Below are 17,754 nucleotides of genomic sequence, written 5' to 3'. Positions count from 1 at the left end.
TGGGAGAAGGAGATTCGTAAGGTAGAATGGAGTTGACAGGGGTGGGAGAGAAATGAGAGAGGCTGGGAGGAGCCTCACCAGAATACATTATAAATATGTATGACATCATCAGTGAATGGAATTTATTAATTAAAAAGTGTCAAGGTAATGGGAGATAAACTGGGGGACTGTCACAGACTGAGGGACACAAAGAAAACCCAAGTAAACCTGGGGCCATAGCTCTACTTGGTAGAGTTCTTACCTAGCACATGTGGAGCCTTGAGTTCTGTCTCCAGTATTGTGTAATCTGGTATGGGAGCTCCCACCTGTAATTCTAACACTTGGAGGCAGAGGAGCAGGACCAGGAGTTCAAGGTTGTCCTTGACTACATGGTGACTTTGAGACCATCCTGGGCTACATGAAACCCTGTCCCCCCAAATACAAACAAAAAAGGTCTGTGAGGTAGCTCAGGGGGTAAAGGCACTTGCCTCCAAGCCCGAGGACTGGAGTTTGATCCATGGGACCCACACAGTGGAAAGAGAAAACTGACTCCAATGAATAAGTAAAAGAAAAAAATGAACAATTAAAGACCATGACAAACTGACAAAAAAGTAAATGGTATGTAGGATCCTGGGAAAGGGGAAACAAGTGGGTAAATGGAGGAAATTAAAGCCCTTTCATAGGCCAGTTAATAACATTATACCAATGGCAATCTCCACTCTGTAATTTTACCCTGAAGTGTAAGATGTTACTATTTGAGAGATCTGGATAGAGAATAGAGAAACTACCATTTCTGCAACTTTTCTCCAAGTCTAAAATGGTATCAAAATAAATAAAAGTGTCAATTTCCTTAACATCTTCCAAAGGGACTAAGTTTTAAAAATATTGTCTGTATGAACTGAAGAACTTAAATATGTTTTGCTTCCATCCATTGCAGTTAAAATTCTCTTTGGCCCATGGAAACACTCAGGCTGGAGACTGAGCCCTTTCGACCCTATCCTGAGAGCTTTTGATAGCTTCCTTGCTTTTGGACAAAGGAAGATATCTACACACTTCATGGGCCAGTCTGAAAGCAGCTGTCTCCCCAAGACTGCTGGTCTGGAGGGGCTAAGTTTTACTGTGTTTATCATTGTTTCAGAACCTTTTCTTTTTTTCGTTTTTTGAGACAAGGTTTCTCTGTATAACCCTGACTGGCTTGGAATGCTCTATGAAGACCAGGCTGGCCATGAACTCACAGAGATCTGGTACCTGCCTCTGCCTCCCAAGAGCTGGGATTAAAAGCATGTGCCACCACCACCCAGCTTCAGAACATTTTCAATGGCAGATCTAGAACATATTTTTGTTATTTAAAAGACAAAATATACTATTTATTCAAATACTTCTAGATTTCAACTAGAACTAATCATGTGGTTTTTCTATGAATTCATTGATCTCATGTCTATTCCTTCCTTTAGCATGTAAAATATTTTGCTTTTCAGTGATACCATCACAATCGCACATTTGATACACATGCAACTAGTTATAGGTAGTTAACCAGTTCCAATATTATTGTCAATAATATAATTGCTGAAAAAATATACACACATGTTTACATTTAGCTTGGTTGTTAAGATCATGGGTTAGCTGGATACTCTGGAGGTAGAGGCAGATGGTTCACAAGGCTGAAGCCAGAATGGGCTACACAGCAAGACCCTGAATCAAAAGAAAACCCAAATAAAAAAATAAAGAAAGAAGATATGTCATTACCCCAAATACTTTCTGTTTGTAGTTGTGTAGCTAGATATACAAGTATATTCGCTTATGAAGAATTTCCTTTTAAGGATATAGTAAGATTTTAATTTTGGTTTATGACTATACAAAATAGTTCCACAAAGAAATCTAGAAAGAATGACATAGTCAAGAAAACCCAGCTTCCATTTTCTGGTTCCAAACTTAATATATTTCTTCTTAAAAATTACAAAGTTTTTCTTTACATTATGTTTAAATGTAAGCGTGTGTGCTGTATACTGAACCCATAACTAAATGGTAAGAGATAGGTATGTTTTCTCCATTCTGATTTTTTTCCATTGGATATCCTAGAAGTCGTTCCACAGCCATCTAGGTTCATAATCTCCATCATTATGGTTTCATGGTTCTTTGTTGGTTTTATGTAGCTGGTCTCTTATTGGCTGGCATTTGGGTTACTTCTAGACTTTGGTCTTACTGAAATTGTTAATACAGAGCCTTAGTAGGGGTCCACAAATGAGTAGTGTGGTTGCCAGGACATTGGGGATCTTCTCACAAGGTTTCCTACAGATCCCAGAATGAGATTGCCATCCCACTAGCACTGTAGGTATCAGTGGACCCAGCCTCTTAGATTTAGGAGTTAGATCTCCTTTAAGATGATCTTTTTCATGGGCATTAGCATGAGCAAACACTGCCTTGAAAAGTAGATGGGAAAGAAATGAAAGGATTCTAGACAACTACACACGACAAATGTGCTTGGACCCTCATATACTTGAATTGTGGGGAAGGGGAGTCCAGTCTATGGTATCCCTCCTTTTTGGAGCCTTGTGTCAGTGCTGTGGTAGGGATTATTGATGTCTTTAATACATCACTAATATTACTTCTCTTCATATCACAACAATTATATATCCAAATTATATAGTCCTACAGCTTCTTTAGGCTCTGATGCCATGGTGTACATCTGGGAGTCAAGCTGGTGTGTTGGTTTTCACCCTCTTTCCTGCCTGGGCTTCTTTTGGTCCCTTTGGTCTCTCCTGTCCCTTAATGCCCATATGGTGAAAGTGTGTGTTCTTGGCTTTCCTTGGGGAAAGACTTCAGAGACTTCTTGAAAGCCATGGATTCACCTTATTTTCAGAAATACACATTTTTCTCATAATACCCATTTCTACCTGTATTCAAAACTGTGTGTATCATTTCAGGGACAGCCCTCCATGAATACCATTTCAGACACGTCTGCTGTCATATACTCTGAACTTTCTTTCCTAGGAGAATAAGTCCCAGCTTATTACCAGTGACTTCCAAATCCATATCTTGGGCCCAGACCTCTGTCCTGATCTCAAGCCTCCAGGACATCCCTCCCTGGTGACCTTGGATCTCCAGTTGAGGCTGTCCTCTCTCTCCTACCCCCATGGCCACTTTCCTGGCCGTGTCTCTGTAGCTAACTATGCCACAGCCCAGGCAACTACACCAGTCAGTGACTGCTTCCTCATTGCCCTGCCACGGCCTTACTTCAGTTTCTTAGAATCCTTCACCTAGCTTCTCCTTCTAGAACCAACCAATCTCTTGCTTCCCGCTGGGCTCCAGCCTCCAGCCGGGGAAGAGGTTTTTTTCTTAACATCTACATTGAAATCCTGAAGGAGCTCTGAGACGTAATAGATGTTACCACCCAGTTCAGCTGTTGCCCAGTGCACAGATGGGAAGAGCAGAAATCTAATCCGTGCATTATTAGGTCATTGCTATGGGGTGGGGGTCAGAGAAATCCACAACAACACTGGCCATGGGAGTCCAGGACAAGGAATTTCTGTGAGCCTAAGTGTAAGGTAGCCATTACGGAAGACTTCTAAGATAATGAGTTGAGAAGGACCCTAAGGTGATGAAGGATTTGTATAATTGGGGAGTCAGAGGGCAATTTTCAGATGTTGATAAAGTATAAGCCATGTTTAAGGGACAGTGAGGACCCCAAATGGAGCCTGGAAAGTTGATTTATGGAAATAAGAATAGAGGAGTAAGTTGGGGGGAGACACTGTCCTTGAGTAATGACATCTCTCTCCTTCCCACTTTACCCCCTTTGTATCTGCCAGGACCAGCTACTCTTCTGCGATGACTGTGACCGTGGTTATCACATGTACTGTTTAAATCCCCCAGTGGCCGAGCCCCCCGAAGGTAATGATGATGATGAACTGAACAATAACAGCTACCACGCCTACCCCTTACTGATCCTTTACTATGGTGTGGGCCTTGTGCTAAGGGATTGTCATGGTTTGTCTCATTTAATCATCATAGTCCTGTGAGGTTAGGTGTAACTTCACAAATGACATATGGGGAAACTGAGGCATAGGAGATGTTTCTCAGATGTGTGGTTGTGACAGTGGGGAGGTGTGACTTTCTAAGGGAACTAGTACAGGTGTACCAAAGGTGGCTAAGAGGTGTGACAAAGGGGTGGGGCTCTTTATATTGTTCTGATATCTCTGAGTGTTCACAATGGACGTCACACGCCTTCAGGACCGAGACCTGGTCTCTGAATTATGGAAGTCAAAGGCAAATAGGCGTTATCAGACGTTAAAGTCGTTAGGCTGGGGCCCAACAGTTAGGAGAAGGGCTGCTGCTAATGCTATACTGTCTCTTATAGGAAGCTGGAGCTGCCATTTATGCTGGGAGCTGCTCAAAGAGAAAGCCTCAGCCTTTGGCTGTCAGGCCTAGGGCCTCAGGTCACAGAATGTGACGTGCCACCAGAGAGGCTGAACTGGAGTTCTGTTTGATCCAGATGGAGCTCTCCTCCCGCATATCCCACATATTCACGCAGACCAACTGTAAGGAAAATGAACAGTTACAGAAGGGCATGGACATGTGGAAGCAAGAGGGCAAGGTCTCTACTCACCTACCGCCCTGCCTGTGACCTCCAGCCTCATTTCTACCAGAGGGAGCTTGCACTTTGGAAGAACAATCCAGCCCCAGCCCTGTGGAATCTTCTTCACACTCACCCTCACAGTGCATCCCTCTCATTGCTTCCCATTTTAGCGGAAGCCATTTTGTGACTGCTCACCAATCACTTGTGTGTTGATGGTGTGTGTGTGTGTGTGTGTGTGTGTGTGTGTGTGTGTGTGTGTGTGTGTGTGTTTAAACCTATTGTGTTTCAAGATCCCTTCACACAGCCTCTTCACCCTTAGCTTAGGCTCTTTATCCTAAATTTTCACAGAGGAACAAAATGCTGTGGAGAAGTGGTCATTTATTACAAGCTTCCCTGGAGATGTCTACGTTTGGAGGTCATCTTGAAGATGGAGCTTGGAAACCTCTTGGTTAAGAAGAGCTGCAGTTTTCAAACCTCAGCTGGGATGGTTTTGATCTACTGCACCACCATTTAATGAGGGGTGGAGAGGGCCCGAGAGATGGGAGGAAAAATTGGGACTCCAGCACAACCAGTTAGTATTTGCTGTTCATCAAGAGAGACTTGGCAAGGGACCCAGTTGTTCTTTGACCTTCAGGACTGTGGTGTCCTTGAGGTGAGACAAACCACAGTCTAAAACACAGAAAAGTGCTGAAGATTCCCGGGGCCTCCCGACTGAACTGAGTGTCAAGGCCTGGCTCAATTTCCGCTGGTGGGAGTCAAGCATCAGCGAGGTGGGCAAAGGCTGCCCCTTCAATGGTCTGATGCTGGAGGAAAGAGAGTGTAGCTTTGAGAAACCCTTCAGTGTTAATGCTACATTATGAATTCCTTTCCCGGTCAATTTCCCTCTTCTGTGGAGTATGTGTTTGCCAGTGACTACTGTGACGTGACTGGAAATTTCAGAATGGAGGAGAGAGGATCATCACTTAACTAGATCATTGAGTGTGGTGATTACTTGTGACGAGGTGGCCATGATTCAGAACCCTCGCCTGCCCTTGTACCTTAAGCTCCCCTGCTATGAGCTAGACTCCCGTTTGAAATAAGAAAGTTTCCAGAGAAAGAGGTAGGGAGGCCTAGATTCCGAGAACTCTGTGTGTCGGATGACAGCCCTGTGGGCTGGCGTGGGTTGGGCTGTCTTTGAATCACAGCAACAGCATGATGACTGACATATTTCTAGAAAAAAAATCATTTGCCCAAAGGGCAGGTCTCAGTGAGCAGGACCCTCGCGCATGCTCTGCTTCCCTGAAATCAGCTCCGTCGCTGTGGTCCAGCAGCTTGCAACAAAGGCCTGAGTTATTTTTAGTCTTCAGCTCCTGAAGAAGCCCCTGGAGACCTGGGCTAGTTGGGCCACTCTGCCCAGATGCAGGCTTGCCTCTGCCTCCACCACTCCGCAGGAGTCGTCCTCCCCCTGGCTAATTGCTCTTGGCACCTGGACCCAGGGCAGCCTGGCATGGAGCCCAGTGGTGTGCCCTCCCCCCAACTCCTTTGCAGAGTGACCTGTGGCAAGAGAGTGGGGGTCATTCTCCTGCAGGCTCTGTGGCCTCAGAGCTAGTTACATGCATACATAATAATCTCATTTAAAGGGCCCCTGTCCAGATAGCATTTCTGCCTTCCTCACAAGCTCTCTTCTTCCTCCTGCTGGTTGCTGAGCCTGTGTGGATTCTAAAGGCCCAGGGAAGGGCTGGAGGGATAGCCCATCTCCACAGAGTGGCACATCTCCTCCCTAGACTCTGCTGGCTCACTCTCTCTTCCCACAAAACCTAAAGTAGGATCTCCTCAATGGCTAATTACTTGGTTGGGCATTCATTTTAAATTAATTTTAGGGTGGAAAAAACATCCAAATGTTCTGGAATGCTACACTGGCTTAAAAGTGGGGAAAAAAAAAAAAAACAAGTCTAAAACCCCAAACTGTGGCTCTGAGACCTGACAGGTCCCCTTCTGGAGTGTGCATGAGTCCGTTCTCTATAGACATGCAGATGGGGTGGGGGTGCTCCCTGTTCTATATCCAGCCATGCTTGCTCTGCCCACCCAGCTGAGGGGGAACAGGCTTCCCTAGCCAAGTCAAGGCACCAGTTGGAGCTTGCCCACAGTGCTGGGGTTAGCTGAGCTCTGGGTGACATAAGGAAGGCTCCTAGGATTCCCTTCTGTTTCACTAAGTCCTGCAAAATGGGCTCAGCCTTTCTGTTTTGGAGGCTTCAGTTTGGTTCCCCATGCAGAAAGTGGGGAGAGCAGATCAGCTTGTGAGATGCCCTGTCAGGGTGTGACAGAGCCACCTCCTGTGTGGGAAAAAGAAGGTGCTGGGAAAGTAAAATTGGTATCCACTTTCTCTGAGCGCGGGAATCACTGGTTCAGGGTTCTAATGTCCCCTCTACCCGAGTAGTGTATGACCTTGGACAAATCACTTAGCATCCTCAAATCTCAGTTTGCCCATCTGTAAAACGGAAATGCTGACACTTGCCTTTTCTATTCCACAGTGACATTGGGAGGGGCCCAAAGTATAATGTCATATAAACAACCATCACTAGAGCCCAGCTTGTCTGTAGGAACTCCAAATGCTTTCTGAAGCCACCTTCTTGTGGATTCTAGCCAAAGCTAGAGACCTTCTTGGAAACTCCCTTTTAATGGAAGGAGGTTTACACGCCAAGGGCTAGGTTATCTCCTAAGCCAGGGCTGTGGCCATGGAGACCAGGATTGGGCATGGGTGGTAATGGGAGGTGCTCGGAGGCTGGGGACTTGAGGATGAAGATACTATAAATGCATGTGCATGTAGACAGACAGAAATACACACACACACACACACACACACACACACACACACACACACACACACCATCAGCATGATTAACCACAGGGAGTGGGAGCCAACTTCTGCAGAGGGCACTATGTTCTTGTTCAAATGTAGCGTCACTTTCTAGCTGGTTAACTCTGGCCAAGTGGCTTTGCCTCTCTGAGCCTCACTGCGCATGTGTGAGGTAGAGAAACATGGCCTGTTTAGAAATCTAGCAGGGATAGCAGAGTAATGGTGATAAGTATCTTGGTGTAGGCCTTGCTAAAAAGAGGGCCTCCCGCCTGTGGTAGCCACTGTCATTCTGTGCAGAGGTCACTGAGGGGAAAGAATGATGCTGTTGAGTCCCCCTCTAATCCCCGGCAGGGTTATAGCGTTCTACAGCCTTCTATCCTTATATGGTGGCTGAAGGGTTCCTGCCGGAAAATAAACTCTTATTTCCGCCTAGACACTTTTGAGACCCTGCATCTGGGGCCTGTAGCAGATCCAGGACAGGCAACCTGGTGAAGGAACAGGAATGGTGCTCCTGATGAGAACGGACATTCCTGTCATCTTTCTCAACCCCTCCTGAGGCAGAAGCCACCGGCAGGTCCCTAGACTCTGCTGTATGTGTTTGCCTCCAGGGCCAGCTAGGAAGCCCAGGCTAGGTGGAGAGAGCAGCTGCTTCCCTGGGCTCAGCCTGAGAGGCCCTCCTGTGGATAGCTGAGAGAGAGAGAGAGAGAGAGAGAGAGAGGGGGAGGCTTTGCAGGGTCTGGGGGAGGAGTCTGGGTACTCATGGTAGACTTTAGTCTTCAAGAACAATTCCTTCCAGCCCTCCTTTTAAAAAGCCCAGGTATTCTAAGGAAGAAAACAATCACTGTTACTTTTCAAGTTCAGGAAACCTATGTTCTGTGGGTGGAAGAAGAGATCATCGGCAGCCAGGCTGTAGCAAGCATGGAAGAGGGCCGTGGTTTCCTCTCCCAGCTGCAAGTGCGAGGCGGCCTTGCTTGGCCGGTGGCCCAGGCAGGGTCCTGAGACCCTCCTGGCCTGCCCTCTGCCACTGGGATTGGAAATGCTGAGGTGAGACTTCTCTCTCCTCCTGTTCACTAATGTCCATCCTTAGGGAATCCCCAAATCCCAAAGGGTGAAGTTGGCTTCTAGGCCACAGTCATGCCCACATTACCACTGGAAGTATTTGGGTCCCAGGCCTGGCTCCAGGCAGGAGCAGTACACTGGTGTCCTTTTAGTAGGCCAGCATTCCTGAGTTGGGGTTGGGAAGGGGAGTCGGGTTAGTGAGGAAGCCAGGCAAAACCTAACAAAGAGAAGAGAGGGGAAGGAGCCTTGAGTGGGGGTGAGGGTGTACTAGAGGGGGCTGTAAGCAAAGGGCCAGGACGGGGGAGTGAACAGTTATCAGAACACGCTTTTCCCTCAGTCCTTTGGTCCTGGAAAACAAAATTGTTTGAAAAAAGAAACAAAAGCCAGACCTTGGCCTGGTTGTGGACAAAAGCCAGCTCTCCTTTCTCTGGGCCCCCTGGACTCTGGATCCATGTTGGTTAAGGGGGCCATCGAAGGGCAAGGAGGGTGGGACTGGTGCCCCTCACCCAGTGGAACTAGGAAGGACCCCCAGGCTCTGGCCTGAGTCCGCATGGATTTTCCCACTCCCACAGATGAGTGTCCTTGTAACATTCGGACGTCAGCTGCTGAGGCCCCTCTGGTCTAGGTTGGCTGAGGCCAAGTGACAGATGGTAGCAGAGCGAGCGTGGTGCTAGCCTCCAGCCTTGGGCACGGGCGCAATTTCAGGCTTTGCTGCTGCAGGGCTTGGGCCCACAGGTCCCGACTCTAGCAGTTGGAAAGGGAAGCAGGAGGGCCGGTAGCCTTTCGCCTACCACCTGGCAGGACAGACAGCCTTTCCTCTACCTCCCTGTCCCCCACTGTCTGCTGCCCTTTTGGACTTTAGCTCAGCTTTATCTGTGTCACCGCTGAGGAATGGGGAGGACTTCATATTTTTTATTTGTCCCGAATCTACAAGTCTCTCCCCACTGCAGGCCCAACTGCCGTTGAGGTCGTCTGTGAGTTGGGTTCCTTTCCCATTCCCCAGCATTCTCAGGGCTTGGGGTCTGTAGGATCCTCTTTCGGAGGCCATGGTTGCCTGCCTTGAGTGTGGAAACAGCAGGATGGATGGATTGAGAGCTGGAAATGTCTTTCTAATGAGGCTGGGGACCCTCTGGTGTTTGGAGGGACAGGGGGTAGGGGACTGGGAAATCTGCAGTAGGTCAGAGGGAAGAGAGAGGAGGGTGTAGGAAGATGAACAGAAAGGGCCCTTTGAGCGTCATAACGGTTGCTGCTGGGAAGGCTCAACTCTCAGGCTGTTCAAACCGGGCTGTAGGAGAGGGGTCCATAGGAAGTAACTTCAGGAAGCCCTGAAGTAGGGGAGGAAGGCTCCTGTTTTGTCGTTTCTACATCAAATTCATCTCTCAGAAGAGACAGAAACTGCTCCCTGTGAGGAGAAAAACCTGGAAGCCCGGAGCAAGGTGTCTTAGATTCCTCTGGGTTCTGAGTGGGCTCTGGCTATGTCCCCTGACTGATCAAAAGTGAAGCTGTGAGGGGTGTCATAGGGCCAGGGGGTACAGAGGTGCCCTGTTGGAGTCTATGGCAGCCTCAGGTGGAGGAGCCAGCAACCTTAAACAAGGAATGCTCCATAGTTTCCCCAATCTTGGGCCTCACCGTGAACTGGAGCGTTTGTGCTGATGGTGACATTTCCCAGGGCATGGTAGGGGAAGGCAGGATTGGGCTGGCAGGCAGCCAGAAGCCTCTTCCATAGAGATACAATTACTAATAATGACCTCTAGCCTGGAAGCAAATAAGATGGCCATTCAGGTTGGCACCCACTGGGTCTGGCAAATCTAAGAGCTGGGGCTGGCAAGGGACATTGTAGGAAACAGAGAGGGCCCATGAGGCCCTGGGGCCTTTGTATCCCTCAGCAGACAGCTTTGAGAAATCCCAGCCTCTGTTTCCACTCACTCTATCTTGTTAGCTTGCCTTTCTTCATCTCTACTGTTGTGTTGCTATTATTAATATTGATAACGAGAGCAGGGTGTGTGTGTGTGTGTGTGTGTGTGTGTGTGTGTGTGTGTGTGTTGACCTGAAGAAAGCCATTGGTATTGATCCAAGAGCAGTGGGAGAGCCAGGAGCAACCAGGTAAGATGTATCTTAACTGCCCCAGAGGTTTTCCACAGCCAGAGACTCCAGTGCCCAGTCTAAACAACCACTAGATTCCCACAGAGGGATGCTCTTGGCCCTTCCCATCTTGTCCCTCCCCCACCTCTGCCTATTTGGGAGAAACAGTGAGGATTTGAGAAAAGGAAAAAGCCTCAATTATGTAATGAAAACGGTGCAAAGACAGTATGGCTGGAATTAGGCCTGGGTCGTTCTTGACTTTGCTTGCCCTTTCCTGTTTATTCCCCACAGTGACCTCCGTTCTCCTCCTCTCCTGCCTCCTCCCTTCTCTGCCCTTGCCCTGCGTTCCCTCTAGCCATGCAAATGCTAAAGAGTGCAGTGGTGGCTGGAAGAAACAGTAGCATGAAAGAAAAATACAGCCCTGTGCGTTTTCAACATGTAGTTGAAGAAGTCTAAATTAAGGACTGGGGGAAATAAAGCAAAAGAAACATGGCCGGATAATAGAGGAGTGAAGCATGAAAACAGAATCTCGGGGCAGAGATGATGTGGAGCAGGTGGGTTGGGTCAGCAGGGAGGCCTAGCTTGCCAGTGTGTCAAGTCCACGTGGCATTTGGGGGAAGCAGGCGAATCGTGCTTTTGCAATAAATGGTCAAGTGCTTAGGAGCATTTGTGTTCCCCTGTCAGGCAAGGGAAAGGATGTCCAGCCTAGCTGCCGCTGTGTCCTCCATGCTTGTCCACCCTGGTTACTTTTTTCCCTGGAGGCGGATGAACACATCTCTTGCCTGCCAAGAGCGAGCGCTGGGCAAGCTGGTACCGGCTGAGGCACTTGGCAGGGGGCTGGATATGCGCAGAGCAATGGACTTGGTCTGCAGGGGCTGGAAAAACAACCTCACCCTGGCCCAGCCTTTGGATTACATTATGGGCTGTAAACGTAAAAATATTCCTGGAACTCCTGTTAAATATCCTACCACCAGGAAAGGGTTGGTTATATGTATGTACGTCAGTTTCTGTTTTGGATATATGTTCATATGATGAGCAGGTAGAAACATCTGGTTATTTCCACCTTCTGAAAGTTGGGGAGAACACAACTGGTCCCAGCCTCCTTGTTTTGATTCGTTATCCCGAACACTAGCTGCCGTAGAAGATACATATCCTTAGCTCAGAGATGCCATGGAAAGTGTTCATCTTTAGCATCAGAGTCAGGGAGATGAGGAATGGGGGTACCTCGCTGAAGTGTGTCAGACAGTCAGGAAATCTGAGGTTATAGCTCCAAATGCTGTCTTTGGATTTCTGGAGTGGAGGTCAGGGAGATGTAATTGGCAGGGTATGATCAGTAGTGGGAATTAACTGGCTCATGCCTGCATTGAGTGGACACCCACTGAAACCCTGACGGCTTGGGCTGAGCCTCTAGGGACCAGCTTCTGTTAGGGTCTAGCTGGCCTATGTGGATACGGCCCAGCATCAGACATTTTCAGTACACCTGACCAGCGGCTCTTCACATCCTAGCTCAGGCTTCATTGACTCCAACTTGTCGATATTGACAGCGCTGGGGACAAAGAATTTCTTTCCTCTCCCCCTCTCTCTGCACATGTCACAACCAGGTTTTAGCTTTCTGATATTCCCCCGTGGAGTCACACCAGGCTTGTTTGCCAGCTAAATGCTCACCTTGGGGGAGGCTTGTTCACAAGCAACTGTAGGTTTAGCTCTTGATGGTCTTAGAGAAGGCTCTTCTGGACCCTGGGAGGACACAGACCTCAGTAGGAGGGACTGTGGGGTCCCTAGGGACAGCCAGAAGGAAGCTTGGCTGTGAATCTGATTTTAAAGTGCCAGAGAACAAGAAATACATACTGGAGTCTGAGCCATTTGAAATCTGCCAGGCAGGGTTTTTTTGGTCCACATCTCCTTTGAATCATTAGCTCCTCACTGTCCTTAGTGACAGCATAGTATGGAAGCATGAGGGAAGGCCACCCACCTGGATCCTGTCCAAGCCAGACTGGTGGCACAGGCCTCAGACAGCTGGCAGCAGACTATGAGCTTCTCGCCCCTGAATTCACAATGGACCTGGGATCCCCAGAGCTAGTGGACCAAGCTCTGAGGGAAGCCCCTCTCCCATCTCCACTCTAGTGTTCTCAGACCCCTTCCTATCCTGAGGCTGGCCTGCTGGACAGTTAACAAGTGCAGATCTGAGGAGTGACTGGCCTGTGCACGTGACAGTCCATTTGAGAAGGGGCCAGAACTACGTCCTACCCAGTGTCTCCTCCCTGTGCTATGTGTGTTTAGGCTGAGGACAACCTTAAGGCCCAGTTTCAAATAACACTTTATCCCTGATAGCTAAGGTGTGGAAGATCTCCACGGGAAGATACACAGAATTGATTTTCTTCTTCGGGTTGGCTAATCCCCGCTGTCTCCCATCGGGGAAAGGCTGGCTCGGTGGCTTTGGTAAGGGTTATCCTGAGTGAGCTTGGGCAGGAGGTCCGTAGGGTGGGAAGGGTTTGAGAGAAAGATGTCTTGTGAGGAATCTCATAGCTATATGGGCTTCCAGAGATCCACGGAGGTCTTGAGTTAAGTCAGGAATGTGAGGCATTTGGGAAAGAGCTGGTTTAAGTCTTCGTGTCTCTGTTAGTATCCGAGCTGACCCTGGATGTCTTGCAGCCTTGGGGATTACCACCCTAGACTGCTTTGGGTTGCATTTGGGAAAGGGTTCTCAGTCCCTGGTGATGGTCTCGGGACCTCGGGAATCATGGGATCTCCACTGGTGCCTGTTGGCCTGGTTGAGGTGTGATACACACTTCTTCCAGTGGGCACAAGGGAGAGACGCCATCCGGGCACTTTATCCTCCTCCGTGTTGCTGCAAGCTTGCTTATCTCTCACTCACCACTCCCTCAGCGCCTTGAGGATCTTCATCACACAAGGATGGCCAAGAGCGTCGGCCTCCATCACTGGCAATCTCTGAGAATGAAGATCTTCCTTTTATGCCTTTGAACATTTTTCCCCCCCACTGGACCTTGGGACCCAGCACCACGCTGCCTCTTGCTGACTGAACAACCTAGAGTTTTTTTTGCCTTGAGCTGCTTAGCTCCGGTGCACAGGATGTGGGCTGGCACAGCTTCCACGAGGTTACAGAAAAGGGCTGCTGATTTGGGAAGCTGGGTGTAATGGGCCGAAGATGAATTTCCATCCGGCTTGCTTTGCTGCTTTGAAGAGCAAGCACAGCAACAAACAGATGGGAAGGCCGGCCAACCCCAGCTCCACTGCCTCCCCCCTCTTCCAGGTGTGTTGGGACTGCACATGTATAGCTGTGTACGCCCCTGTCCTTCCGTCCTCTGGGGATGCTTTTTTTCCCCATGTATTAAGTCTTGGTCTTGTGACTCCCATCGTGATAGGTGCTGTGCTGTCCCCACCCTTCCTAAGGGATGTATGGGATCTCTTGGTATTTCAGTATTGGAAAGGAGGCCGTGCTTATCTTCCCTTACCCCAAGGGCACACACTGGTTCTGACTCCCTAGAGAGCTGGCAAGGAGCTCCAAGAGAATCTGAAGGTTGGAATTCGCCCATATCTGGATTTAACTCTCTGATTGGGGCTTACCTGGAAAGTCGGCTGTCTGGAAGGACTGCCTATGTGCCAGGGCCCTCCCCCTCCCCGTCTTTCCTCCTGCCCTGACTCAGTTTCCATTCCAGGAGGGAGGCCTTGGAGATGTCAGAACCTGAGCAAATGATTAAGCATATGAGTATCTAGCAGCCTTTACCTCAGAACCACTGGATATCCCAGCCCCTCAGAGGACCCCTGCACGTTGGTAAAGACTGAGCTACAGCCCCCTGTCTCTCCTTGCTGTGGTTAGTATCTTGTTCTGTGACTGATTAGCAGTGTTGACTATCCATGTAGCAAACCTTTTGTCTGCAGTTTAGAGAATGTGTAAACAAATAAAAGCTTTAGACCTCTCAGAAACTCTTGGTTATTTTTTTTTTTCATCTTTAAAAGGCCCATCACAAAGCATAACTTACAAATATTGGGATGTACCGGGGCTGCATTGTGTGTGTGTGCAGAGTGAGTGCACATGAACACACACACACACACACACACACACACACACACACACACGCCAGGTTTCAGAGAAGCACAATGAATGAATTATTCCAGGTCTCAGTTGTTGCCGGTGGGTGACAGGATTCTGACCCCATCACATACAAGCCAAGGTCAAGGCAGCTTTCATGGGTACAGCAGGCAGTGTAATTTTCAGGGCACATCCAGTAGTTTCATTTGCAGAAGCTCACTTGCTCATGTTCAGAAGGCTCCTTTGAGAGGTCACAGGGCATGCTGAAGGGAGCCCACTGGAATTTTGGGGAGAGGGAGGTCAATGACTCAGAGGTGATTCACTGAAGATGTTGGAAACATGGTGAGGGAGAGAGAGGCCCCAGGTCAGGACCCTGCTGAAGCCAGCTGAACCATTGTTCCTCCCTCCTAGGGCTGGAAACTGCCTTCCAGAAGAGGCACTGAGGGCTGTGGTAGGCAGGGAGCCAGAGAGAGACCTTGCACAAGAAGCACCTGCCCAGAGAAGAGCCAGAATCTGCTTATCTCCTGCTGCGGCAGGACTCCTGGTCCACACAGGAAGTAGTTTCCCAAGACTTCAAGTGAAGAGCCAGGCTTCCACAACTAAATTAAATATGAACAAATATGAAGTCAAACCTCAGCTGTGAGCTGGGCTCTGGGGACACAGCTAAGATGACAAAACAAGGCCCCTCCTGAGGCTGACAGTCTTGTCTCGGAGTCTGGCACCAGACAGAATACAGTGGGTCTGGAGCCAGTTCCGAGGGTCACCAGGGAGGCTAAAAGGACAGTCTCAGTCAGCCTGTTGTTAGCAGGAATCACGTGCTTGCCTGCCTCAGGAAGAATTAGGTGCACTAGACTCGGGTGCACATCTTGGTGCAGCAGTGGGAGCCATGTTCTTGCCTTCAGCCTCCGGGTTTCTCAGCACAGTGAGGGCCTGCTGGTTCAGCAGAGGAGCCATTGATTGTTCCTGTAGATACAGGCCACTGAGCAGGCTGGCAAGTCTTCCCTAGAGAGGGAGGGTGTCCACATCCAGGGGCAAGAGGAGAAAGGCCAGGCCTTCACCCAAAGTGCCTCAGGTGATAGCTGAGCTTGCAATGTTAAAATGCTGATTCCAGCAGCGTGGGGACTTGGGCTCAAAACAAAGTCCAGGCAGGAAAAGATCACACACACTCATGTGCTGGCTTTTGTCTGCGTGGAGGGCTACGCATGTTTCTGCTCTAACCTCCCGGGACACCAGTGCTGCATCCCAGTTTGCTGTGCTTTGAATGCTGTGCCTCCCTAAAATACTGATGTCCCCACTCAATCATGGTACTAGGAAGTGGGAGGTGACTAGGTTACAGAGGCGAAGCCCTCCTGATGGGATGAGTGCCCCTCTCAAGGACGCTCAAGAGGGACTCCATGGGGGGATAGAGGACAGTGAAGGCTATCTATGTGGAGTGGGATCCTAGCAAGACACCAGATCTTCTGATGCCCTGATCTTGAACTGTCCAGCCTCTAGAACAAATTCCATTATTTACAGTCCCTCCTCCCCCTAGTCTTTTTTTGTTACAACAGCCTATCTGGACTGAGACAGTCTATCCCACTGACTGTTGAGACAGGGCTTTGGAGGAGGTAATACATGGGCTCTGGTCTGCCAGATCTAGGAAAGTTACAAACACGAACCAGAAACCTGTGTTGCTCTAAGATGACATTTCTCAACCTGTGGGTTGCAAGCCCTTTGGGGTCAAGCAACCCTTTTGCAGGTGAGCCTTTGGTTGGGGAATTTGGACTCCTGAAGGTAGAACCCACAGCAAGCAGTAAATGAGGGGCATAGAACAAGCTTTACAAAACAAGTTGTACTTTGAATCATGAATAAGTAAAGCAAAGAAGCCATAGGAGGTTCTAGAATGGTGGTTCTCAACTTGTGGGTTGGATGACCCCTTTACAGGGGTCACCAAAGACCATCGGGAAACATATATTTATGTTATGATTCTTAACAGTAGCAAAATTACAGTTATGAATTTTGTTCATAACTTTCATGGTTGGGGGTCACCACGACATGAACTGTATTAAAGAGTTGCAGCTTTAGGAAGGTTGAGAACCACAGCTCTAGGAAGTTAAAGGGATGAAGGGGAGAGAAAACAGGGCTGCAAATGGTGTTAAAGCTTTCTAAACAGAGCGGATCCCCTCTGCTTGGTCATTCCGAAGAGGAAAAGGCATGGCATGGTGATGGTGGTTGTTGGGGAGAGGTCTAAAGAGAGAGAACCATGGATAAGATATTGGTGTTGCTATACCCTGACTGGGACAGTCTAAGGGATAGAGTTGTGAAGCGATTTTCCCTCCTTGGGTCAGCAGAAAGGACACTGGAGAGAAGTAGGCAATCCCACATCTCGTATCTAGTCGGCTTTTGACTTCTACAGACACAGGTATGGAGTTGAGTAAATCCAGTCCTAGATTCAGGCAGGTTTGGGTAGAATCAAGCAGATCGAGGTGTATATACACACATTAACCACGCCTATCTTCCAGTCCCCAGAGTCACCTGAGTCAAAGGCCCCCTGGGAGCAGAGGACAAACTTGTCTTCCATGGAGTCCCTTGAGATGGGATGCCTGAGGCTTAAGCTGATCTAAATCCATTCTTCAGAGGCCTGGGAGTCTGGAATGGGTTTGAGTGATTCCCAGATGCTCTGGGGGAGAGGGGAGGAAAGAACGTCCCCCAACCTCAGACTTCAACTCACACTCTTAGCCAGCACAGCTCTGAGTGGCTCTGTGCCATATTGGTGGCTATGTTACAGAGGAAAGAACAAAGGGCCATGTAACAATTTAAAACCATCTTTGGGCTGGATAGTTGGAGAGGCACAGGGGTGTCCTCTGAGGTTGCAGAAGATGACATGTTGATGAGACAGGCCCCCCGATGTCTGCCAGGTGCATATAGATTAAATCCATCCATTCCCAGCTCTCTCCAAGGGGGATGCAATCTCCACCAGGCTTCTTTCTTTGGGTTTCTCTTGAATAGAACAGCAGAACACAGGACACACAAGTCACCCCGGGGGAGGTGACTTGGTCCCCTCTTGCAGTGCTCACTGGCCCGCCCACCCCCATCCTGTCCCACTCCAGTGCTCTCCTGTCACAGATTCCTGGTAAAACCCAGCCTGGCAGAGCCAGAACAAAAGTGTGTCCCTAAGGTGGGTGGGTTGAGAAT

General features: G+C 48.8%; 1 protein-coding gene across 1 annotated transcript in view; it reads left to right on the top strand.

The window, feature by feature from the left end:
- Positions 1-4,484, top strand: part of Dpf3 (double PHD fingers 3) — a 241,535-nt gene extending 237,051 nt beyond the window's left edge. The window contains exons 11-12 of the mRNA XM_059279190.1: positions 3,786-3,867; positions 4,334-4,484. Of these exons, the coding sequence (XP_059135173.1) occupies positions 3,786-3,867; positions 4,334-4,404 (153 nt within the window). The 3' untranslated portion in view covers positions 4,405-4,484. The remainder of the gene's footprint in view (positions 1-3,785; positions 3,868-4,333) is intronic.
- Positions 4,485-17,754: the final 13,270 nt, after the last annotated feature.

The sequence above is a fragment of the Peromyscus eremicus genome, chromosome 14, assembly GCF_949786415.1.
Source record: "Peromyscus eremicus chromosome 14, PerEre_H2_v1, whole genome shotgun sequence".
NCBI lineage: Eukaryota > Metazoa > Chordata > Mammalia > Rodentia > Cricetidae > Peromyscus > Peromyscus eremicus.
This window is presented reverse-complemented; position numbering and strand designations above follow the sequence as displayed.